This window comes from Sturnira hondurensis, unplaced genomic scaffold (genome assembly GCF_014824575.4).
Source record: "Sturnira hondurensis isolate 20B ecotype Veracruz unplaced genomic scaffold, ASM1482457v3 Scaffold0007865, whole genome shotgun sequence".
In the NCBI taxonomy this organism is placed as follows: domain Eukaryota; kingdom Metazoa; phylum Chordata; class Mammalia; order Chiroptera; family Phyllostomidae; genus Sturnira; species Sturnira hondurensis.
In genome coordinates, this window is record NW_028080496.1 from 5566018 (window position 1) to 5588556 (window position 22539).

A 22539-nucleotide genomic window follows, 5' to 3' on the forward strand; every position below is an offset into this window, starting at 1 on the left:
CCTCTGAGTTGTGAGACTGATCTCCTGATCTAACTTGTGTTTCTCTGATTACTGGCAAATTGGATATTTTTATGAGTTTATCAGTTTTTCTAGTCCCTAGTTGCAAACCATAATTCCCATTCTTTTACTGCCTGCGAGATATTACAGTGTTCCCGACCAATTTGTGTGAGTGCCCTGGCCTTCCTCCTTTGCCACATAGACAACCCACTATCCTTTGTACTTTTCGCTTTTTACATTTGCTTCTCTCTCTGCCTGGAAAGTGATCTTTTTACAACCTTAATGCATAAACTCCTGCCTTGTTTCAAACCAAAAGCTGCCTTCTCCCTCAATCTCTGCCTGCCAGTCCCCAGGTGGATGAAGATCCTCCTTCTTTCAACATCCTGCCATTACGGCATTTTCCTTACTGGTTTACACACTGGTGTATGCACACATCTGTGAACTCCACGAGGGCAAAAAGGCTGTACTTCCATCTCACCTCTCTGCTAAGCCCACACACCTCTGCTGCTACGGAGTGCCCCCAAATACCTCCTAAATGAATAAATGCTTAAAAGCGTGTAACTCAGACAAGCCAAAACGACTGTTCATTCATTAAACTGGCATTTATTGAATACCGACTATGTACCACCTAAAAGAAATTCAAACCGAATCTATAAGAATTGTCTTCTTTTAAAAGGCAATCTATGGTCTCGAGCCATTTTTCCCATTGGCTCTGATGAACGTGACTAATGATCACAGGAGGTTAATATTAGACTAGCCCTGTAATTGGACTTAGACAGAAAGCCTCCCACCTGTTTCCATCCCGCCGTGTCTGTCTGAACTCCCCAGAGCCGTGAGCCTTTAGTGGCTACACATCTACACAGTGGCTGCCTTTTGACCCCTTCCTTCCCAGCTAGGGGAGCTGGCTTGTCTCTGCTAAGTAGGCACATACCCAGACACCGCACCCACTCACAGCCCCGCTGGAGAAGCAGAGCATTTCCCTCCCCACAGGCTTTATGGTCCATGACGTCTGAGTGTGGAATCAACCCCCAAAGAACTTGGTAATGGCCTAGGAGAAACATCACCTTCCTGAAAGCAAAGGGCGAAGGTCACAACGGAGTCTACTGATAAGGGCCTTTCCGTACCTCTACCCAGTTCTTCAAATCTCCTGTCCCACGTATTTGCGGGCAGGAAATAGGGTATGACTTACAGGAAGATGTACACTTCTTTGCAAAGCTCCGTGCTGAGGTGGGGCTGTGCCAGCAGATTCACTTCTATGGCAAGTGAAAATCCAGAGAGCCTGCCTGCAGACTCCAGAGTAAAACTGGGGGCAGATCCATAGAGGAGTATGGGCAATACAGGCGTCAGCAGATAAAGATGGAAATGGAGTATTTGGAAAGAAACCTCCCCACACCCTGGCTCATGTGGCTCAGTTAGTTGGAATGTCACCCCGTAAACTAAAATGTTGCAGGTTCCATTTGCGGTCAGAGCACACACCTAAGTTGGGGGTTTGGTCCCAGGCAGGGAGCTTCTGAGAGGCGACTGACTGATGTGTCTCACCCACATCGATGTTTCTCCCCCTCTCCCTCTCCGTCCTTTCCCCTCTCTCTAGAATCAATGAGCAAGTCCTCCAGGGGGGACAAAAATAAAAATAAATAAACAAAAAAGAACCGTCACTAGGCAGGTAGCAGTACACGCAGGGACACCTCAGGATCCGAAGGGCCCAGGAGGTTTTGTTTGGGTGTTTCTGGAGGCTCTGTCTACACAAACAACTCACCAAAAATCAGCATGGCAGCCACACCCTGTCTGCCCCGTCCCACATTGTGCTCAGGAGGAACGTGCTCACCAGACAGCGGCAGCGACCTGACTGCCCAGCCATGTTCCTGGAACCAGGCCCTGGCTGTGGGGTCTCAAGACATCCACGTGAGATGCAGAATTGCTCTCTCTCCTGAGGCATCTGGCCCACCTCGATCAGGTGGCAGGAGGTCCGACCGCACCCCAAAGTGGGAGAAACAAAAGCCAGAAGCCCCATCTAGAAGGCAGGGCCAGCCTCCGCGCATCTCAGCCAACAGAAGAGAACTTCATGCATTTCAAGCAAATTGCTCCTCAGTGGGGGGCTCCTGAGGCCCTGGGCCCAGAGCAGGAGCCCTTCCTGCTCAGCTTTGAGGGCCTCCCTGGACAGAGGCCTTCATGAGGACACTCCCACAACAGGACACCTGCCCACTTCACAAGCCCAACACCGGGTCCGAATGGGCCCCCCCACCACTCTGCACTGTTACTGCCGCCGTAAGCTGTCGGCAGCACTAGGACTGGGTGCACCTCCTCCGTCTTCAAGCTCCCACGCCTGGCACCCAGGTGGCCCAGGGAACACTGTCAAGTAAGTGTTAAACATCCTAGCTCAGGGCGTATTCATTTTGCATCATCTGGTAGAGCAACGTAGAGAAACAAATGTCTTGAAATTAGGACGGAAGGCTTGGGCTGACCTCACTGGGTTTCACTGACCTCATCGTAAGATGAAGAAGGCCGACCAGCAGACCCCTAAGGAACTTCCACTTTTAGATCCTGTGACTCAAATTTCTATGCCTGGCTCTAAGCAGGGAGAGATCACTGGCTTCCCAGGAAGATGAAAGGGATTTAAACCAACAAACCTTGTTGCCAAGGTTTAATACATGTAGGAAACTATTCATTCCACCATCGGCTACAAGCTCGGAGTCAGGTGGCAAACACACTAATCACTGTCAGTAAGTGGAGCCTGTGTTGTACACTCACAATGTCAGCGCTTGGGCAGCTGGACTGGAATTTTTCTGTTCCTGTTCCAAGGTATTTGAGACCAAGTGATCTGGAGCACACAGCCTCTGAATCCCCGGTGTGAGCCCGTGCCCCAGAGCTCACAGAGTCTAATTATACTGAACAGAGAGCAGCAAAGTCACAACGCCATTAATGAGGGAGAGGAGGGGAAAATGAATGCCCAGGGAGGGATTCAGAAGCTATTCTGAGAAAGGGGAAAATTTGCTTCTTTGTCTCGGTGACAAAGCAGCTGAGTCATCCAATTGCTCCCGATCTCGGGGAACCCATTAGTTTTGCTTGAGTCTCCACTCATCTGTCAGCTACTAGAGTCAGAGGGAGGAGAATGGAGCAATGTTCGAGAAAGCCCAAAAGGCCTGGCTTTGGGAAAACACGGTGATTTGGAGGGAGGAAAAGAAGGCGCAGGACATTGTTTATAGCTTGTAAACCGAAGATGAAACCACAGTAAAGAGTTGCCAATGAAGCCAGGCCCAGTGATCCCGCACTTAGGCAAAGCTCAGAAGGCAGAGCTGCCTGAGATCAGGGCTTTGAAAGGAGGAGGTCACCGAACACTATTTGAAGCTCAAGGAGCTGTTGGGACAGACAACAGGAGACAAAGCTGAAGAATTTGCTTATAAAGCTTCCTTAGACCCTACAGATCCATCTCCACCCGCTGCCAAGGTGTTTAAACCCAGGGAACACACCGCCTCCAGCTCCACGGCCCCGTAGTAATCCAGATCCCCAGAAGCCCCTGACCCGAAACAGTAGAAATCACAGCATGAGGATCCTGCTGAAAACCCGAGAGGACATTATGAGGTGAGAACCCTGAAGATACTTCCTCAGCAAGGTCCTGAACGATATAGTTCCCGACCTCTGGTGGCCTCAGGAAAGAGGACCAAGGTGAGGCACAAAGGTGCTGTCTCAGGTGGCAGGCAGACCTGCGTTCTCCCAGTGAGTAGTGCAATGTCAGGGAATACGATGGTGTTCAAGGGCCAGCCCCTGCCAGGAATAACAACCCACTGCTGACTGAGTCTGATGTTTCTGAAGGGCAGGCAGCAGGGTTTTAAGTCCTGGGTGGTACACTAATGATAACAGCAGGAACCCCGCTTCCAAAGATTGGGTGAAGAATTATAGTGTGAGAGCTCTGGCTGGTGTAGCTCAGTGGCTTGAGCGTGGGCCTGCAAACCACATGATTGCGGTTCGATTCCCAGTCAGGGCACATGCCTGGGTTGCAGGCCAGTTCCCGGTTCCCGGCAGGGGATGGATAAGAAGCAACCATACATTGATATTTCTCTCTCTCTCTCTCCTTCCCTTCCCCTCTAGGATAAATAAATAAAATCTTTTAAAAAAAGAATTATAGTGTGAGGATCCAACAGGATCTGCAGGGAGGTGGAAACAGGCAGGTAGACAGACAGTGGACCTGGCTGGTACTATTACCAAAATCCTCAGGCCCCTCTTAGAAATGAGAGAACAAGGGCACTGCTCCAACAGGAGGTGCTGAGGCACAAAACAAACACAGCTTTTCTAAGGTCACGGGATGAGCTAGTCACTGTCAAGCTACCCATCTTTGTCTCAATAAATTTCCTCACTTAGTGAGGGGAACAAAGGCAGTTGTAGTGGCGATAAACAAACTTGCCTACAGTGCAACCAGCTACCAAGAGCCAGCTCACCTTGGCCCAGTATCACTTCTCTTTCCCTCGTTCTATAAAAAGCTCCCCACTCCCTAAACTCCTAGAGCCCCAGCTGAACTGGTCACCAAACCAAATACTGGAAGCCTGTCTCCAACAGCAAACCAAGTGTTAATGGGAACACTGCCCCTGGCAGCCCCCGAACCCAGATCTTTCCCTTCGGCCAATCTTGTCAGTTCCCCAAACAACAGTAAACAGAGGTGGAAGAGTCCACATTGTTCCTTCCCTGTAGTGAGTGAGACTCACACTCTGGGAATGAGTTCCCGGAGGCCCTGAGACCCTCACGCAAGAAAGCGTTCTTGGCAAGCCCGTGACATCGTTTCCCAGACATGTTCGGACGTCGTGGGGCCCCACGACTGCGATCAGCATAGGACTGAGGAAGAACAAGATCAAAATGAAGGGCCTACTATGGCACCCACTCAGCAAATGCTAGCTTTTCTTTTCTTTCTTTTTTTTCAATTTTATTTATTTTTAGAGAAAAAGGAAGAGAGGGAGAAATAGAGGGAACATCAGTGTGAGAGAGAAATATCCATCGGTGGCCTCTTGTATGCGCCCCAGCTCGGGACCAAACCCACAACCCGGGCATGTGCCCTGACCAGGAATTAAACCCAAACTGGTGACCTTTCACTTTGTGGGACAATGTCCAACCAATGGAGCCACATCAGTCAGGGCAACTTTTCTCCATCATTAGCTTATGCACAGACTTTTTTTTTTTAATTGAAGAATTTCTTTTGAATTGAATTAAAAGCCAACCCTACAGGCCCTTGGGTAGGCCCTATGGAGAACAGAAAGATAAATACAACTTGATTTCAACCTTCAAAAAATTGAGAATTTGGAGGGAGAGGTGACACTCAGACCAACACAGCGCCGAGTTGAATATGATGCAGTTAAAGGAAAAGGGGGACACAGTGTGGGGGGAGCGGGCAGGACGGAAGACTCCTGTCTGGCGGGCAGAGCAGGCACCACCAGTGGGGCCTGAGGAGCAGGGAGAGCGTCTACCAGTCAGGCAGGCGGCAGAGCCGTTCCTCAGGAGGAGAAGCCAATGAGGCAAGAACTGAGGAAGCCCGGGGGCAGAATGAGCTGGAAAGGAAGATAAGAGGAGGAACGAACGATGAGGGCGGACAGAGATGGGGACGCGCCCGTGAGCGCTCTAAAGGAAACACGGTAGTCTGACCAAAATCGCTCAAAGGGGATGGTCATGAGGAAGCAGGCGCAAGCCAACCCCAACGCATGCCAGTGCAACTGCCAGCACGGTGGGAATTCGGGGTGTGAGCAAGGCCTGGGCCAGTGCCTCACTGGGAGTGAGGGCTGGCACAAGGCCACGGAGGGTCAGTGACACTGCTCTGCATGCCCCTTCCCTCTGGAAGGCTTGCGGTGTGCGCCTCTGCTGTAAATCTTGCCCTGAGTACTATCTGGAGACAGGGCTCCGTCGGGGGACAGCTGCAGGACTAATTTTAGGCCTGTGCTGGGGAACTGGGGCAGGCCTAATCTCCAGGGCAGGGCAGAAACAGTGACACACACTGGGCATGGCTTCCTACACACATGTCCTGGGAAAACGCCTGCAGCCTGCTGCCCTCTGAGGGCAGTACTCTGGAGGGCTACCCGTGGCTCCTGACATGGGACCACACCCCCTTCCCCGAGACCCTTCAAACCCACTGGTTCCAGCACCCAGGGGGAGCTCAGGAGAAGCCCCTGGGTGCATCTTAGTTATTCCTCAGGGATGGGGTTCGGGGGAGAAGGTGAGCAGACTTATGCACAGACGCTGACCTAAATGTCCCATCTTACATTCTCCCCCAGCTCTGCTGCCGCATCTGACGCAGTCAGCCAAGGCTCCAGTAGTATTTGTGCTAAGAACAATTAATGATAATATGCACATCAAAGGTCACAACATTTTACAACTTGTTTCTTAACACCCGCAACCGACCTAGGAGTTAGGACTTGCTATTCCTACTTTGAGGGTGAGCTAGAAAGACGGCTACAGTACAGGTCTTCTGATTTTAACCCCTTTGTTCCTATCTTGCTGTTGGGGGTTGAGGGTAAGGTCGAAAACAAGGCAGCTCTGGGAGGGAATTCAAAAGCAGAGGGACAACACATTTATTTAGCCTTCGAGAGGAATAACTGATTTGATTGAGCAGAAAGGCTCTTGTATCATTAAGCAAATTGCTCCAGAAATATGAGCCATTTAGACGGCAACAGAAATTTAAACAAACTTCAACAGCTTATGATTGTCTTACATATGGTGGTTTAGAAATAAAATGCTGGAAATAGATTGTGTAAGACACTCAGGTGGTAGTTTAAGGGCTAAGGCTCCTGTATCAGACAGGGTTTAAATTCCAGCGCTTTTGCTTAAATCCTAGCATGTTACTTAACACTTCTGTCACCTTCAATTTTTTCCCCCTGTAAAACTGGGGGCAGTAATAGCACCTGCCCCGCAGAGTGGAGAATCAAAGGAGACAAAGCACGCTCAGAGTTTCGCACCGGGCAGGGCACACAGCAATGCCAGAGCAATGACGGCTCCGTTGTCACAGGTGGTGACACACCTGTCTTCCACAGGGGGTTTTAGTTTGTCATCTGGCTCAGGAGAGGCGAGCTACCCCCGCCCCGGGAACTGGCAACCCCTGGTCTGTTCTCTGCCTCTGTAAACTAACTCCGCCTGATCTAGAACGTCACCCGAATGGAAGCGTAAAATACGCATGCTCGTGTGCCTCGCTTCCTTCCACCCAGAGCAGCGTTTTAGGGATCCATCTACACTGTTGCTCGTGTCAATGGCTTATCCTTTTCATTGCTGATCAGTTTTTACTTTATAGATACACCACGGTTTGTTTATCCACTCATTTGTTGATGAACACTGACTGTTTCCAGTTTTTTAATATTAGAAATAAAGCTTTTATGAACATTTTTTAAAAAGGGGGGGATCATGTTGCCCAAATTTTACAGAAAAGAAAATAGGCCTCAGGTTCCTGAAGGTGCCCTTTGTCAGTGGAAACATCCCTGGTGTCACCTTCCCACCTTCCCAAGGCACCTGGGTCACAGGCGTGGGTGAATTCCCCTCCCCCTGCCAGAGAGGAAGAGCAATAAAGTGACAAGCTTGACTCTCGGAGAAGGGGACTTGTGTGCTTTGTCACGGACTCCCCTGCCTGCTGCCTGAATGGAGGAGACATGGGGGATGAAAAGGGGCCACGTGCTGCCCAACAACTCCAGGGGAGGCCCGTGTGGCAGCCCGACAAACTCGGAGACCAAAAGCAAGCACGCAGGATGGTCTGAACATGAAAACCCCTAACAAATGAGAGGCAGAGCGGGCAGTCAGGTCCTCAGCCTGTAGCTTCCTGGGCAGAGGTCAATCTTCACCTTAAGTGAGCCTGTCCATTGTCTTTTTGCCTCTACAGAAACACACCTTTGAAATGTCAGAGGACTCCCCTTTTCCAGACCCCTCGGAGCCCAGTCTCCCACCAGAATACGAGACCACAGAGCTCCTCCTGGTTACCTTGTTCCCCCCATGCCTCCTCTATGTGCTGTAGACATCACTGTTCGCCACTCTGCACCTACCAACGTAAAAGAAGTATGTGTCTCTGTTTAACTTTCTATCCAATCCCAGAGATTTCCTCTGCTCTCTCCCGCCCGCTAACCTAACACCAGTGGATTTCATGTAACCCTCCTTCTGTCTCCTTTCATTCTCCTATAGAAAATAAGTTGCAAATTGCCATTCTCTGGGGCACGTTCTCAATCCATTGAGCTTCTGCTTCCTGGCAACTGTTATCAGTTTGGCCCAAATAAACCCATAAAAGTGTTCTATAGGCTTGGCCGTCTCTTATGTGGATGACAATAAAAGGTGAGAGGGATCTTAGAAGGAAGGGGCCTGGTGCCAAGCTTAGCCAGGAAGGGCTTCCTGGAGAACAACACAGCGCCCAAGCGGGCAGAGAAGAGGGGACCCAACACGACGTGCACAGGGATGGGGCCCAGCAGACACCCTGCAGATTTTTCACATAATGTAGGGGAAGCAAACACCTACTCCTGAGCTGCCAAACAGATGAACGGAAAGAGCAGCAGGTCAGAAGGGGCCGTGGGCTTAGGGTTAAAGGTTCATGGACTGGTGGCCAGGGGACAGGTGAAGACTGCAGAGGTTAGCGGTAAAGACCCACACACAACGACAAAAACCAGACGCATCCAGAGCCAACTAAGACCTCTCCCCAGGGACACAGACGATGTTTAAGATGGAAATGACGTACAACTAGAGGATAGTCACACGTTATTTTTTGCGGTTGTTACTGAGTTTGTGACCCTGAAGTGTTGTACCAACTAGACGAGGATGAATTGGTAGAATTTAGTGGAATCCCATTTTGCAAGACATGTGCCCTTTGATGGGAGGTTTCTAAAGTGAGGTACATAGAACGCTGACTCCCAAGAAAAGGTGGCCACCAAACAGAAACAGTTTCCTGGCCAAACCAGTTTTTGAACAGGGCACACTACAGACCCACCGCAGATACTCTGAGTGTGTGTTGGCTTGACAAGGGCTTTGAGGAGGCTCACAGTAAAGAAATCGGCCAAACTTTGTCTTACCCAGTACTTCTCAATACATTTGATGAGGGTTTTTTTTTTTTTTTTTTTTTGCCGAGATATAATGCATTTCACTCTAGGAAATGCTGGTGTAGAGAGCGGCAGGTGAGAATGGATGATAATGGCATCACTGTGGTGACCCCAAGAGAAAAATATTCGGGTGGAACAGGAGCCTAAGATTGATGCTGGGTTTCGGAGAACATCATAGCTGGGCATGGAAATGCTACTTTGTCGAGCAACCCCATATATCTTGAAAATTGGCTGAATCGTTTCTAATATTCTTTCAAGGTCCTTGCTGAGTCACTCCCAGAAATGATGGCTCTTAATGGCTCCAAATATCTCTAACACCTTCACGTCTAACCATCTCCCTTTTTAAGTCGGTGATTCACTCTGCTCTAGCACGCCAGAGAGGATGGTAGAGTTTCATTTTCCAATCGTAAAACACATCTGAAAACCAGCCCACAGCCGTGATGGGCGACTCGAAGGCCCAGAAATTGAACTGGCTGGCCCCTGAGGAATGTCACCTTTCCCTGTCATTTCTGGACTGTCTTTTAAGGACTACACTCAGTATGGCACAGCTGCTGTGAGTAAAGAACCAAAGTCTTCAGGCAGAAATCCTAGGCTTTGAAGTCAGAAAGATCCGGATAAAAACCCCAGCTCTGCCTTTCGTAACGTTGTGACTGTGGATGAGGCTCTTCCCACATTTTCATTTCCTCACGTGAAAATGAGGATAACAATATGCCCACTCAGGGTTCTTGCGAGGATTAGAAGAAATGACACGTGGGTGGCGGAGTGCAACTTGCGATCAATGAAACACAGTCGCTGTCCGACATCTATGAGGCGGAGGAGTCATCGCCCAAGAGCGCTGGAAGCGCCACAAGCACATACACGAGGCCACCCCACCATCACTATCTCTGCGGCTGTCACCCACCAAGGGCAAAAGTGCTCACTGAAGTGCTCTGTACCTGATTATCCGGGTACGCTTCCTGGTGTAAGGGGCGATGACCTTGAAAAGCAGCTCCATTGCCCCGTTAATTCCCAGCATGGCTCCCGTGGTGACTGGGGAGGACAAAAGCACAGTGGTTACTGAGCTATCTGACCCAGGCATTATTCTCAGCATGACGGAGTGAACCTAAGAGACGGGGGAGGGGCACCACCTTCCTGAACAAAGGCGGCTTAAAAGCAGAGAAACTCTTTGGCCTTTTCATCCCTGGCTGGAAGTAAAGATCACCTACACAGCCCACATTATCTTCTCACACTCTCTTCTCCCCGAAGGGAGTCCAAGCCATCACACTATATTTCTCATTCTCTGATGGTCCCTCACACTTCCCCACTGTATTCTGAATCAGCGTAGTCAAGGCAATTGCTGAACAGAAGATTTTTCTGTAAGCAGACCTTTGGGTTTTTTGCAATGACTTCAGTTCAAGCTGTTTCACCACCCCCCAACTTCCTATAAGATACATGCATGCATACACACAGGTAGGCATACTCAAATGTCATCCCAGTGACTTGGACACAAACTCTTCGGATGCCACTTTCACCCCCAATGATTCCCTAGTCTCCCTAAAATATTCCCAGTCCTCCATGCCACACAGCTTACTTTAGGAGGGCTCTGGTCATGCCAAAAAAAAATTTTTTTTTTAAAAGGAATCTACAGAATACAAAATTGAATTGGTTGGGCAGGAAGCAAAAGTTTCAGTGGGAGAAAGAAAGAAGGTTACCTCCTAAGGTACGACCGTTTTCTCTTTCCTCCACTGCACTGGTCTGGTAAAACAGAGCCAGCCTTGTTCCAAGGACTACAAGTAGGAACAAGGGGTCATGGAGAGCCAGAGAGAACAAGGGAAGCTTATACTGGCTTGCTCCAAGCCTCGGGAAAGGAGGATATGTGGAAATTCGAAGGCTCTAATGAAAATCACCTCAGAGAGAGACTGAGGCTGACGTCTCAGCTCTAAGGAACCTGTGTTCCTGGCACATCCTCCGTGCACACGTCACTCCTGAGGCTGATGGAGGCGGCCACTGCCTGGATCAGAACTCAGGGACTGAACATCTTCGTCCTGCCTGTCTGTCTTCTATTCTCATGGCTACCATTTCCAAATCGGGAAAACGTGCTAGAGCAACCTCTTGGCAAAGAATTCAGCAACATGCTAGTATTAAGCAGAGTGAAGGAGGAGAAGAGTGTTCAGAGCAGAACTTCTGACACAGAAGACGTCACACTTGGAATTGGGGGAGGATAACAATAAGAAATCTTCACTGAGCTCCTCCACGCTGGACCCCTGCCCAAGGTTAGACCTCCGACAGCTCTATAAATATCCCCATTGGCCGCCTGAGAACTGCCAAAGGCTTCATTGGCTGTCACAGACTCGTTCTGCTTCCAGCCAGTTCCTTCCGTAGATAGGAGCTGTTTAGAAAGCTTGCTGGAACATTCAACAGTGGCTAACAATTCACCAAAGAGACAGCCATCCATAGGCTTTATGAACTCCGCTCGCCTCTCATCACTAAAGTCAATGTATAAAGACTGGTAGTATAATTTTTTAAATATTTGATGAAACAGTTCTTTGGTACAGTACATGCAGTCTTCGAATCTGAGACGAGTGGCCACCTCCTCACACCCACAGGCAAATCGCAGCATTTGTCAGAGCTCCTGCTGAAGGGGTTCTTCCAGATCTCTACAACCGGCACGTATAATAAGGAAGCTAAGTCATTCAGCCTAATTATCCCTTAGGAAAACAAGGTGAGGCGCTTGAAATCATGTTGGCAAACTTCAAGTTGGGGAGGCCCCCTTCTGGCTACTCGTTAGCGAGAGATGTCCTTTGGTCTAACCCACAGCTCCTCGCTTCCATTTTCCTTCATTAGAGATGGGTCTGTACAGATCCATTCAGCCCGTCCCAAACAGTCTGCCTTTCTGCACATACGAGTGAAACTCATAGGTAAGTGACACACATGCTTCAAAGTGGAAGTTCTGTCGGCAAACATGGAGTCAAGGATCTATCTCATTAATTATATGAAATGTTAAAAAGACTTATCTAAGAAGAAGAAGATAAAAAGCATGTACAGTAAAATGACAGCAAACTCACAATTATTAACAACCACACCTAAAACAAAAACAAAAACAAACTAAGCAAACAGCTAGAATAGGAACAGAGCCACAGAAATGGAGATCACACGGAGGGTTACCAACAGGGGAGTGTGAGGGGGAGAGAAGGGGGAAAAGGTACAGAGAATAAGTAGCATAGACGGTAGGTAGAAAATAGACAGGGGGAGGGCAAGAATAGTGTGGGAAATGTAGAAGCCAAAGAACTTATAAGTATGACACATGGACATGAACTAAAGAGGGGGGGATGTGGGTGGGAGGGGTGTACAGGGTGGAGGAGAGTAAAAAGGGGAAAATGGGACAATTTTAATTGCATAATCAATAAATTATATTGAAAAAAACAGCTATATTACTCTGGAAAAAAAGAATCTATCTCATTAGTCCCTAGAAATATTTTCTCATCATGGGTTCTCCATGCTTATTAATAGAATTAACAGATGTAACAGGTACCTACTATTTTAGTACTTCTGAGCATAGTCAGGGAAAAGAGGCACCCACTACACTCCCCATGTGTGTGTTCTTCCTATTATTTCAAAGGCCTAAGAAAAGAATAGGGCAGGAAAGGGAAACTAATACTTCCTGAGCATCTACTGTGTGGCAAGCGCACCTGTGAACATTATCTCACTCATCCCACCTACCGAGTCTGTGAGCTCTTATTACTACTCTACTTCCCTGAGGAAGAGCGCGTTCAGGCTGAACTCGCTAAGTGCCCACGTCGTATCACCCTCAGGCGATGAAATCAGAGTCAGACCGAGGTCTTCCTGGATCTAAGCCCATGATCCTTCCTCTAGGGAGCATTACGTCTGAATAACTGTCCCTTTCCTTCTGCAGGAAAGGGGCTTAGAAAGGTGAACTAAAAGTCTGTGCTCCTTATATGTGAGACAGGAGGTAGAGTATCTCATCTACTAAAAAGAACTGTCTCCACAGGGGGAGTAGAGTAAACGTAAGTTCGGGGTCAGAAACTCAGCCGCCGTGACTCATCTGTACGAACTCAAGCAACCGCTTCACTCTTCTCAGCTTCATTGTTTTTCTTGGCCGTAGAATGGTGAGGCTAAATATAGGACTGTTATGACGATCAGAAATAATCCAAATCAGCGGACGGCACATAAGGATGTTTCATGGGCGGTGATGTATCTAGTTACCTTAAGGACTATGTTGAGACGCATCAGGAGATGAAATTTGGTAAAGGATATTGTGATCCCCGAATAACTTCAGGGACGTGGTGGGGAGACGTGTGATGGGAGGGTCATTCTTGACAGGTGCGCAGCATGGCACTGTGCCTCGAATATGAGAAGGATTGAATAAAGCCTGCCCTCCCCTGCCATGGGTCTTTTCCGCTTTGTAGTACTAACGGAGAGGCCTAGGGTGCTTATCAGGCGTGGTTCACAGGGAAAGCATACTGACACCTACAGGCCCGAGAGCTCTACCTAGCTGTAGAGAAGATAAAGAGAAAAATTTCTCGCCACCAGAACATGAGGTTCCTCATGGTTAATCTTTTGGGGACCACCTATGTTCTCTGCCCACACCCTCCTTTCAACCACACCCCCAAGTGGCTTCCAAGTGTCCTAGTCCAGGTTCGGAACCTACCCCCTCCCTGCCCCTCCCCACAGGTTGAGTCACTTACCACTAGAGGCAAACACACGCAGAGCCCAGAGACAGTGGAGGAGGTTCTGGCTGTGGGAGAGGTTTTTCCTGGTCAGAATCAATGTCACATCCAGTGCTTCCAACTCCAGTGCCTTCTGCCCAAACTTTTTATCTGTGAACACAAATCAGTCCATCTTAGTTGTGCCACACACTAATTCTGAAGGTTGTATGATGTCTAGGGGACAGAAACACAAAGATGGTGGCAGGAAGAAGATAATCATAGCTGATGAGCCTTCTCAGATCTAGCAAAATGCTACTAAGTATGTCCCTACTGGAACCAAGTGGCTCAGAAAAGCTAGTTCAGAATACACACACGGTCTGTTATTCAATTAATATTTACATGAGTTTTGTGGGTTGACTGACTCATAACCCTTTTATGAAGGATGTTTCTGGCTGTCCTCAGACATGAATGAGTTTAGTAGGGTATAAACTCCTTCCTTTAAGACACTTCTGGAGTTAAGGATACTTAAATTACATGACATTTAAATACAATGCGTGGACCAAGATTGGATTCTTCTTCGAACACTTCTGTAAAAGACATTGTTGGGAACATTTGGAGAAACGGAAATGAGTCGGAATTATTCATTCATTGCTAATTTTGTTAGATTTGAAATCATGGTGTTATGAATACATAGGGAAATGTCTTTTTTCAAAGAAATGCACTTGCAAAATATTTAGGAGCAAAATGCTATTTATAATTTTCCCTAAAGTATTTCAAATAAAAATAAAGAAAATATGACAAAATGTTAACAGTGGTTATGTCTAAGTAATAGGTAGATGAGGTCCTCTTTCTACATGATAGAGAATTTTACAATCAAGAGTGAGAACAGAATTCTAAGAAAATAACATACCCCAAACTTCTGTAAATTATTGATCCACATAACCTGATGTTTAGTGCTGCAAGCCAGGCACCATTATTTTAGTAATTAGTGAATAAGAATAGAAATAAGGGGAAAGTCCCTCTTATTCTACAATATGTGCCTGGCCCTCACATTTGCTGATGTCCTTTCCAAACTACAAGGCACAAGTTATCATACCTGTTTTTTTTTCGAGAATACAATCACTGTCAGATTCATCACAGGTGAAAACGTGTGAAACTGAGGAGACAGCCTAAGGCTGGTTTCCCGACGTCTAGTTGTGGACCACAGGACAACAGCGGAGAAATCCAGACCAGACTCATCGGACCCACCACCCACACCAGAGAGAGAGACCTATCTGGCCCCCTCATGAGCACACAACCTCCTGCCTCCTTGGGCCCTGTTGGTCAGGCCCCGGCAACTTGATCGTCAATGCCAAAGGCTACACTTTCTTGGTGACAGAAGCTGTGTCGATGTGATTTTGAGAATAGTGACATCAAGGTCTATCGCCCACAAAGCACGGCCCTGCTGCATCTCTCCTCCCTTTCCCTGGGAAACCCACGTGACTCATTTGCCAGGCCTCTTCACCCACACGCTCAACACGCGACACACAAAGCCTCTCTCAGCCTTAACAGCAACCCTAGAACTAAGCAGAGATGCCTTCAGTTTGTAGATGAGGACCCCATGGCTCAGAAAGTTTAAGTAACTGTCCAAGGTCACACAGCGACTAAGTGTCAGGGCCAGATATGAACCCCAGATCTGACCTCCTAGCTTATGTTATTTACGATGAGGGTATGCAGCGAGTCTTCACGGTGTTTTCCAAGAGTTCACTTGGCCCACTCTTTGCTTTGCTGACTTCTCATCCCTCAAGTTTGTGCTCCAATGTGACCATTCCCCAGCCATATCTCGTAGGGTCACATCACCCTTCTCCCTTACAGCCGTCAGCTGGTTAATTCTTGTTTACTTTCTACCCTCCCCCAGTTGAACATAAGCTTGGTGAGAGAGGGCCCCCTATCTGTCTTGGCCACTGTGGGGTTCCTGCCATCACCCCCAGGTGTCTAGGACCTTCCTCCCTGTACTTTCCCCCAAGAGCTTCCCAAACTCTCATAGGAACAAATGTAGAAGTGCCGTTCCACCACCTTCAGGTCTGGGGTGTGGGTACCTCGCAGGCCGACTTTGGCCAGCAGTCGGAAGAGGGGCAGGAGGATGTCATAGTCTGGAGACGCTGTCCTTGCTGCATTCACCAGGGCCTGCAGAAGGGCTTCGCTGCCCCCCTTGCTGATCATGTAGTGAATCCTCCTGTCCGTGCCTATGGGGAAAGCAGGGGAGAGCTGAGCCGTCCAAAATCACTCTCATCTCCCTGGAGCTAGAAGCACAGCAAGGATTAATTCATTATACCCCAAACACCGAAACTGTGTAGTTCTTGAATCGACTTGTGTTAGAGTTATGCTATTAGGTCAGGGGCTGGGGTGGGGGAGGATGAGATGTAGAAATAATAGAATACTTAAGTACTGAGGTATTGACTAGTCACACCTGTAAAAAAGGAAGCCTAGAATTCACTTTCCTAAGTATCTACGGAGTCGTCAATGTACATATGCATTTGTATCTATACGTATATAAACATGCATACAAGTCTAGGTATAATCATATACTTTAACAGAAGAAGAAATACAGTATCTCCCTGCTATAAGTTTGAATTATCTGGAACAGGGATTGGGATGACAGCTTATCTAGAACAATATTATTCGTGCTGTAACAGTTCGGTAACTGATGACAGGAAAAGATGGTAACAGCCGGACTAATCCTTTGAGAGACAAATGTCCAATGATCTCATCTAAGTCTGGGGCTTGAAGTATATTGATCTTTGTACCTAAGAAGAGCTTTGAACAGGGACCCCCATCCCAACACACACACACACACACACACACACACAGTGTCCCAGGAGAAGCTCGAAAGCAGTGATTACATGTCAAGTTGGAAGGGGTCCTGGGTGCTTCTCTACGCAATGGGCATGGTCGCCCCAACCAAGGTGGCCCACAGGGTGGGAAATTATCAGCAAAGAAGACCATCTGGTTTTTCACCCTAATGAAAAGCAGCCCCCTCTAGTAATGGGACAATACTCAGTGCCTGGATCTGAAGGAGAACTCCAAGGTTTCTAGGAGTTCCAGATCCCACCAGACCACTTAAAGGCAGCACTATCCCAAAAAACAGGAGGGCACCTCACTCAGAAGACTGCAGGGAAGACACCCCGCCATTAGAGGGCAGCACACACGGAGGACAGCACACACTACGGGAACACCTCCCTATAAATGGATCCTTCCTCCTGGAACTGTAGCCTGAGGCTCTGAGGCTCTGGAGTGTCGTTCATTTGGGGATGGATGTTTGGTGTTGGTATTTCTTCCTAATGCAATGCGGCTGGCATACAGAGAATGGAAACTGAGTCACTGTTGGAACATCCAAAAAGCTGTGTTTTCCAGGACTCTCACGTGGACATGAGCTCATACAGACCTGCCCCAGTTAACTCGGTTGATTTTAATGTAGCCGACTCTGTCATCTTATCTCTGAAAACGTGATGGCTTACCAACTGCTGGGTCCAGCTCCTACCTCATGTTTCTATCTCCAGTGACACATGTAGGAGCTGCCAATACCCGGCTCTAAAATGGGCCACAGTGAGGGAAGCAGTAGGAAGAGAGAGGTCAAACTGCTGAGGGCTAAGAAGAGCTGCAGATGCCCAGAGGTCCTCAGCCTCAGACAGGAGATGACAACCAAAACAACCACCCAGAGTCTAATTTCCTCCTACGTTTGGGTCACCGTAGGGTGAGTGACAAGACTGAAGAGCTTGCCCGCCCAGTTTACACCAGTACTTATCAACCTCAGTGAAAAAGAAAGATGAGTGGGTGATTCTGTCTCACAGAAAAACTTGAGCAAAACCCCAGGCCACCAAGATTCCTGGGCTGCACCACGCCCCCCACAGCCACCATAGGAGGGACAACGGCATGGCTTACTCACCCACAGAGAGCAGGTCTCCGAGCACCTGGAGGATGGTCAGGATGGATGCCCTGTCAGAGGAGCTCTGCAAAGAGAACACACACAGCTTTCAGTCGAAATACAGGAGGGAGGCAGCACGTTGTAATGACAGGCCTGTGCACTCCCTTCCATCGAGGACTTCCTGTAACAATACATGCCTGAAAGGAGGCCCTGGCCGGGTAGCTCAGTTGGTTGGAGCACCACCCCAAGGTGCCAAGGTGGCAGGTTCGATCTCAGGGCACATAAGAGAAGCAACCAATGAATGCACACCAAGTGAAACAAGATTGATGTTTCTCTCTCTAAAATAAATAAATAAATTTTTTGAAAAAAATATCTGGAGGGGCACTCCCTAAACAATGTCAGTGAGGGAGCTTACTGAGATGAAGGTCCCTGGCACTCTACCTCCTTGTTTTACCTTAAGTGCCCCACCCCAAGAATCCTTTCTGTAGTAGTAAGATGGGCAAAAGAATAAATATTGATGATTTATGCAGAAACAGCAAAGGAAAGGGGGCTTTTTTGGGTGAAGGCAGCATAGTTCTATTATCTTAGTAGGCTCAGGGGTGTCCAACTTCTTGGCACATCTGGGCCACACTGGAGAAGAAGAGCTATTGTGGGTCACATATTAAATACATTGCAACACATAATCACAAAAAACTCTCATAATATTTTAAATAAATATATGATTTTGTTTTCGGCTGCATTCATAGCCATCTTGGGCCACACACAGTCCACAGGCTGAAGGCTGGACAACTCTGGCTTCGATTATTTTTAAGTGCAGGGCAGAGAGCAGAAACAGAAATCCAATAGTGTTCTGATGGAAAAACGTCCCCAACTGATAAGGAAGAATTTTTATTTTGTCAAGAGTAACCTAGGGAAGTACCAAATCTCATTATGTAGATATTCTTCGGGATTCTTGCAAAATAGAAGTGATATCACACAGTATTCATCTTTCTCTGTCTGACTTAGCATAATGCCCTCAAGTCCCATTCACATTGTCACAAATGGCAGATTTCCTTCTTTCTTGTGGCTCAACAACATTCCAGAGTGTGTGCGTGTGCACATGCGTGTTCTTTATCCACTCATGAAGGATAAAGATTGCAACCCTGCCCCCAAACTGCAGATTCCAGTCACAACTCCAGGTTAACTGTACTTCCGACCAGCTGGCTACCAATGGCAGGCTCTCACAGCATCCTCATCAGGTTCCACTACTTCGCTTGAGCAGCTCGCAGAACCGAGAAACATGTAACTCAGGAACCGGCAGACAAAGAGATGCACAGGGTGAGGTTGGTGTGAAGCCCTCCTGAGCATAGCCCCGTTCCTACAGCTCCAGCTGTTCACCCATTCAGAAGCTCTCTGAACCCTGACCTTTGGGGTTTCTGAGGAGGTTTCATTATAGTAGCCTTCCTTATCCATGAGGGGATACATTGCAAGACTCCCAGTGGATACCTAAAATTGTGCCTAGCACCAAACCACATATATACTAATATACTACTTTTTCTATACATGCATACTTATGGTAAAGTTCAATGTGTAAATTAGGCACAGTAAGAAATTAACAATAAAATAATTATGACATTGTATAATAAGTTATGCTAATGTCTCCTCTCTCAAAATATCTTATTTCACCTACAGAAGATTCGTTCTTACATAGATCTTAGCAACCTCAGCATACAATTTTTTTTCTGACGCTATTACATTAAGCACTTTTCCCTTTTCACTTAAAGGAAGCGCTTTCTAGCTTGCCTTCCACGTACTGGTTCGGGCAACATCACCCCCTTTGTAAAGGTTTTGAGGCTATTATTAAGCAAAAATAAGTATTACTTGAACACAAGTCCTGAGTTGCCACAACAGTTGCCTGAAACAAGAGGTCTCATATGTGACGCGCGGCCAAGAAGTGTCTCAAGCGTAGAGGCGCGTACAGCGTGGAGACGCTCAAAAACGGGAGCGTCACACGCCAGGCGACGTAGTGGGTCTCGCGAGATCTCACGCTACTCAAAATGGCCTGCAACTTAAAACACGTTTTTTTTTTATTTCTGGAGTTTTACGTTAAATACTTCCAAACTGGGGTTGGCTGTGGGTGACTGAAATCGCAGAAAGCAAGTCAGAGGATAAGGGGGCACAACGCTGCATAGTCGGAGGAATTCAACCTGGGGGCACAGTGCGGGGAAAGGTGGGTGCCTGAAAGTCCCAGCCCTCTAACCACTTCACTTCCTTGGTTATCTTGGAAACCAGCCCCCATCCATCCCTAGGGGATGTCCCAAAAACCCCTCACTAACATAACAAAAGACACTTTTGTAGCTCTCATCACTTAGGAAATATAGCAAAGGTGTAGGAGCTCTTGGCCATAAACTGGAATGAAGAAATATGTTTTTCTTATAATAAATCATAATATCACGGCAGGACTTTGACTCTTTGAAAGTGGACCCAAAGACTGCTCACGGTAGGACACAAAGTCCCTGCAATGGTGTCTGTAATTAGCACTGATGTTTCTAGGTCCGCCTCCAGCACCACAATAATTGCACTTCTTTCTGAGAAGAGGGGAGGGGGTAAAAGGTAAAAGCAAGTCTGTGCCAAGTTGTATAACTTGTAAAAAACCAGATTCATTAGTTAATGAATATAATGTATCAGTTAACTAGGAATTATGAGCAAAGAAAAGGAAAAGAAGAAAGGAAACGTAGGGGTGAGAAAAAGAAGGGGAAAAAAACTAATAAGGTAGAAACTGATTAAAGAGGAGAAAAAGATCCAGCTTTAATTTCCTTTCCTTCAATTATTCATGTGTTCATCCCACAAACGTGCATTGAAAACCATTTATTTATGTTCCAGTCACCAGGTTAGGCAGCAAAGATACAAACTGATTGAAACCCGACCTGCCTTCGTAGGTGAGCAGCCGGTGGACATCGAGGACCTGGGAGAGTAAGGGCTGGAACAAAGGTAAGCATCAATGCTGGGAGAATGCTGGAAGAAGCATTTAACCCAGTCAGGTCCGCCAGCAAACAATCTGAGGAACCATGCAGAAACAAGTGTTGGGGAAGTGTTCTAGCTAGGCCATAGCACCGTGTGCAAAGTATAATAGAGCTTGGTGACCCTGGGGGTCAAATTGCTCCCAATGTGACCAGATGCAATAAAGCAGTTAGTTGGTGAAGGGAATTGCGACTTTCTGCAGGCAAAAACTAGATCTTATTCATCTCTGTAGTCTCATCTCCTAGGGTATAAGAGATAATCCATATATTTTATTATATTAATTTCTCAAGTCAAGGCACTGCCTGCTTTATTACAATGTCCACTAAAACTCCCTGAGAACAAGCACTGTCTCATATGCTTCTTTTGCACCTGCCCAAAGGGATAGAGAGCTGGGCAAGGGGAATATACTGAATCACCACCCCTTGGGAAGAAGGCTGCGCACCAGGGAACATTCCTGTGTAACTGCTTTCAAGTCTGGGGCAGGAGTGGCTGATGGAGTGTTCTCTCCCCTGCCCCGGAAGCACCCCCAGTTCATCTCCTCTAGCATTTCTGGTCACGTGATTGGTTTCGAGGAACTCAGATCTGCATAAGAAAACCTGAGTAGAAAAGTCTGGTGAGAAATTCAAGAAAAGATTTTTTTTCGGGGAATTAAGAAAAAACATTGAAAACAAAGCAAAAAAAAAAAAAGAAGAAGAAAAGAAAAGCCAACTCTCTTTAAATGTGCTAAGTGAAATAAGTCAGATGGAAAAAGTCAACAACCATATGACTTCACACATATGTGGCATATAAAACTGAAAACAACAAATGAACACACAAGACAAACAAACAAACAAAAACTCATAGGCACAGACAACAGTATGGTGGTTACCAGAGGGAAGTGGGGTTGGAGGGAAGTAGAAGAAGGTAAAGGGGGTCAAATATATGGTGACGGAGGAGATTTGACCTTGTGGGGGATGGACACAATGCAATATACAGATGATGTGTTATAGAACTATACACTTGAAACCTACATAATTTATTCACCAATGTCAGCCCAATAAATTTAATAAAATTTAAAAACAAAGCCCTGGCTGGTGTAACTCAGTGGATTGAGCTCGGGCCTGCGAACCAGAGGATCGCGGTTCGATTCCCAGTCATGGCACATGCCTGGGTTGCAGGCCGGTTCCCTGCAGGCCAGTTCCCAACAGGGGATGCACGAAAGGCAACCGTACATTGATGTTTCTCTCCCTCTCTCCTTCTCCTCTAAATTTAAATAAATAAAATTTTTTAAAAATTTATTATAAAAAAAAATTTACAAACAACTCTTCTATCTTTGGACACTACTGTCTTCAGGACATAATCCTGGGCCTCTGGTAACATTCTTAAGCCATTGAACCAATCCTGTGGAACCATCTACCTACCTGTAGACTTTCATGTAAATAAAATATTCTCACTTATAAAGCTACTTCTATTTGGATAGTTTGTTACAGAATTTTGGTGTGATGGGCAAAAAAGAAAATTTCACACTTCCATGTGCCTTCTCCTTAAGCACTATGATCTTAAATAAACAGAAAAGAAAATGATTTCACAAACAAGCTATAGGACGAGCCCACCAGGAGAATCTTGCCATCTCATAGAAACTGAGAGACAGTATTGCCACACAGATGTTGAGTTCATGATGCTCTCAGGTCTGAGCCAGAACAGATCAGCACAACATTGTTTTTCTCTAAGCAAAAATTATGGCCATCAGCGGAGAAAAAAGCTCCACAAAATCTCAACTGGCATTAATTTCTGCGCTGCTATATTTACCAATAAATATTTTACACTATTTCGAAGAGTGACACAAAGTGTTATCTCACCCACTGTAATAATAAATGAACAATTAAAGGAGGCAGGATACGATAGGCCTCAATTTTTCGTTAACGATTCTTTTAAATGAATCACTGAGTAATCCCCTGTTGTTTAAGACTTTCCTATA

The 22539-nt window shown here is 47.0% G+C and overlaps 1 protein-coding gene across 1 annotated transcript in view; it reads right to left on the reverse strand.

Moving 5' to 3' along the window:
- The window catches only part of LOC118992087 (cytosolic carboxypeptidase 4-like), a 133894-nt gene that overhangs the window by 76227 nt on the left and 35128 nt on the right, over positions 1-22539 (reverse strand). Inside the window, exons 2-5 of the mRNA XM_037053831.1 lie at positions 17604-17667; positions 15757-15903; positions 13718-13849; positions 9968-10061 (exon numbers count right to left, since the gene is read on the reverse strand). Coding sequence (XP_036909726.1) covers positions 9968-10061; positions 13718-13849; positions 15757-15903; positions 17604-17667 — 437 coding nt within the window. The remainder of the gene's footprint in view (positions 1-9967; positions 10062-13717; positions 13850-15756; positions 15904-17603; positions 17668-22539) is intronic.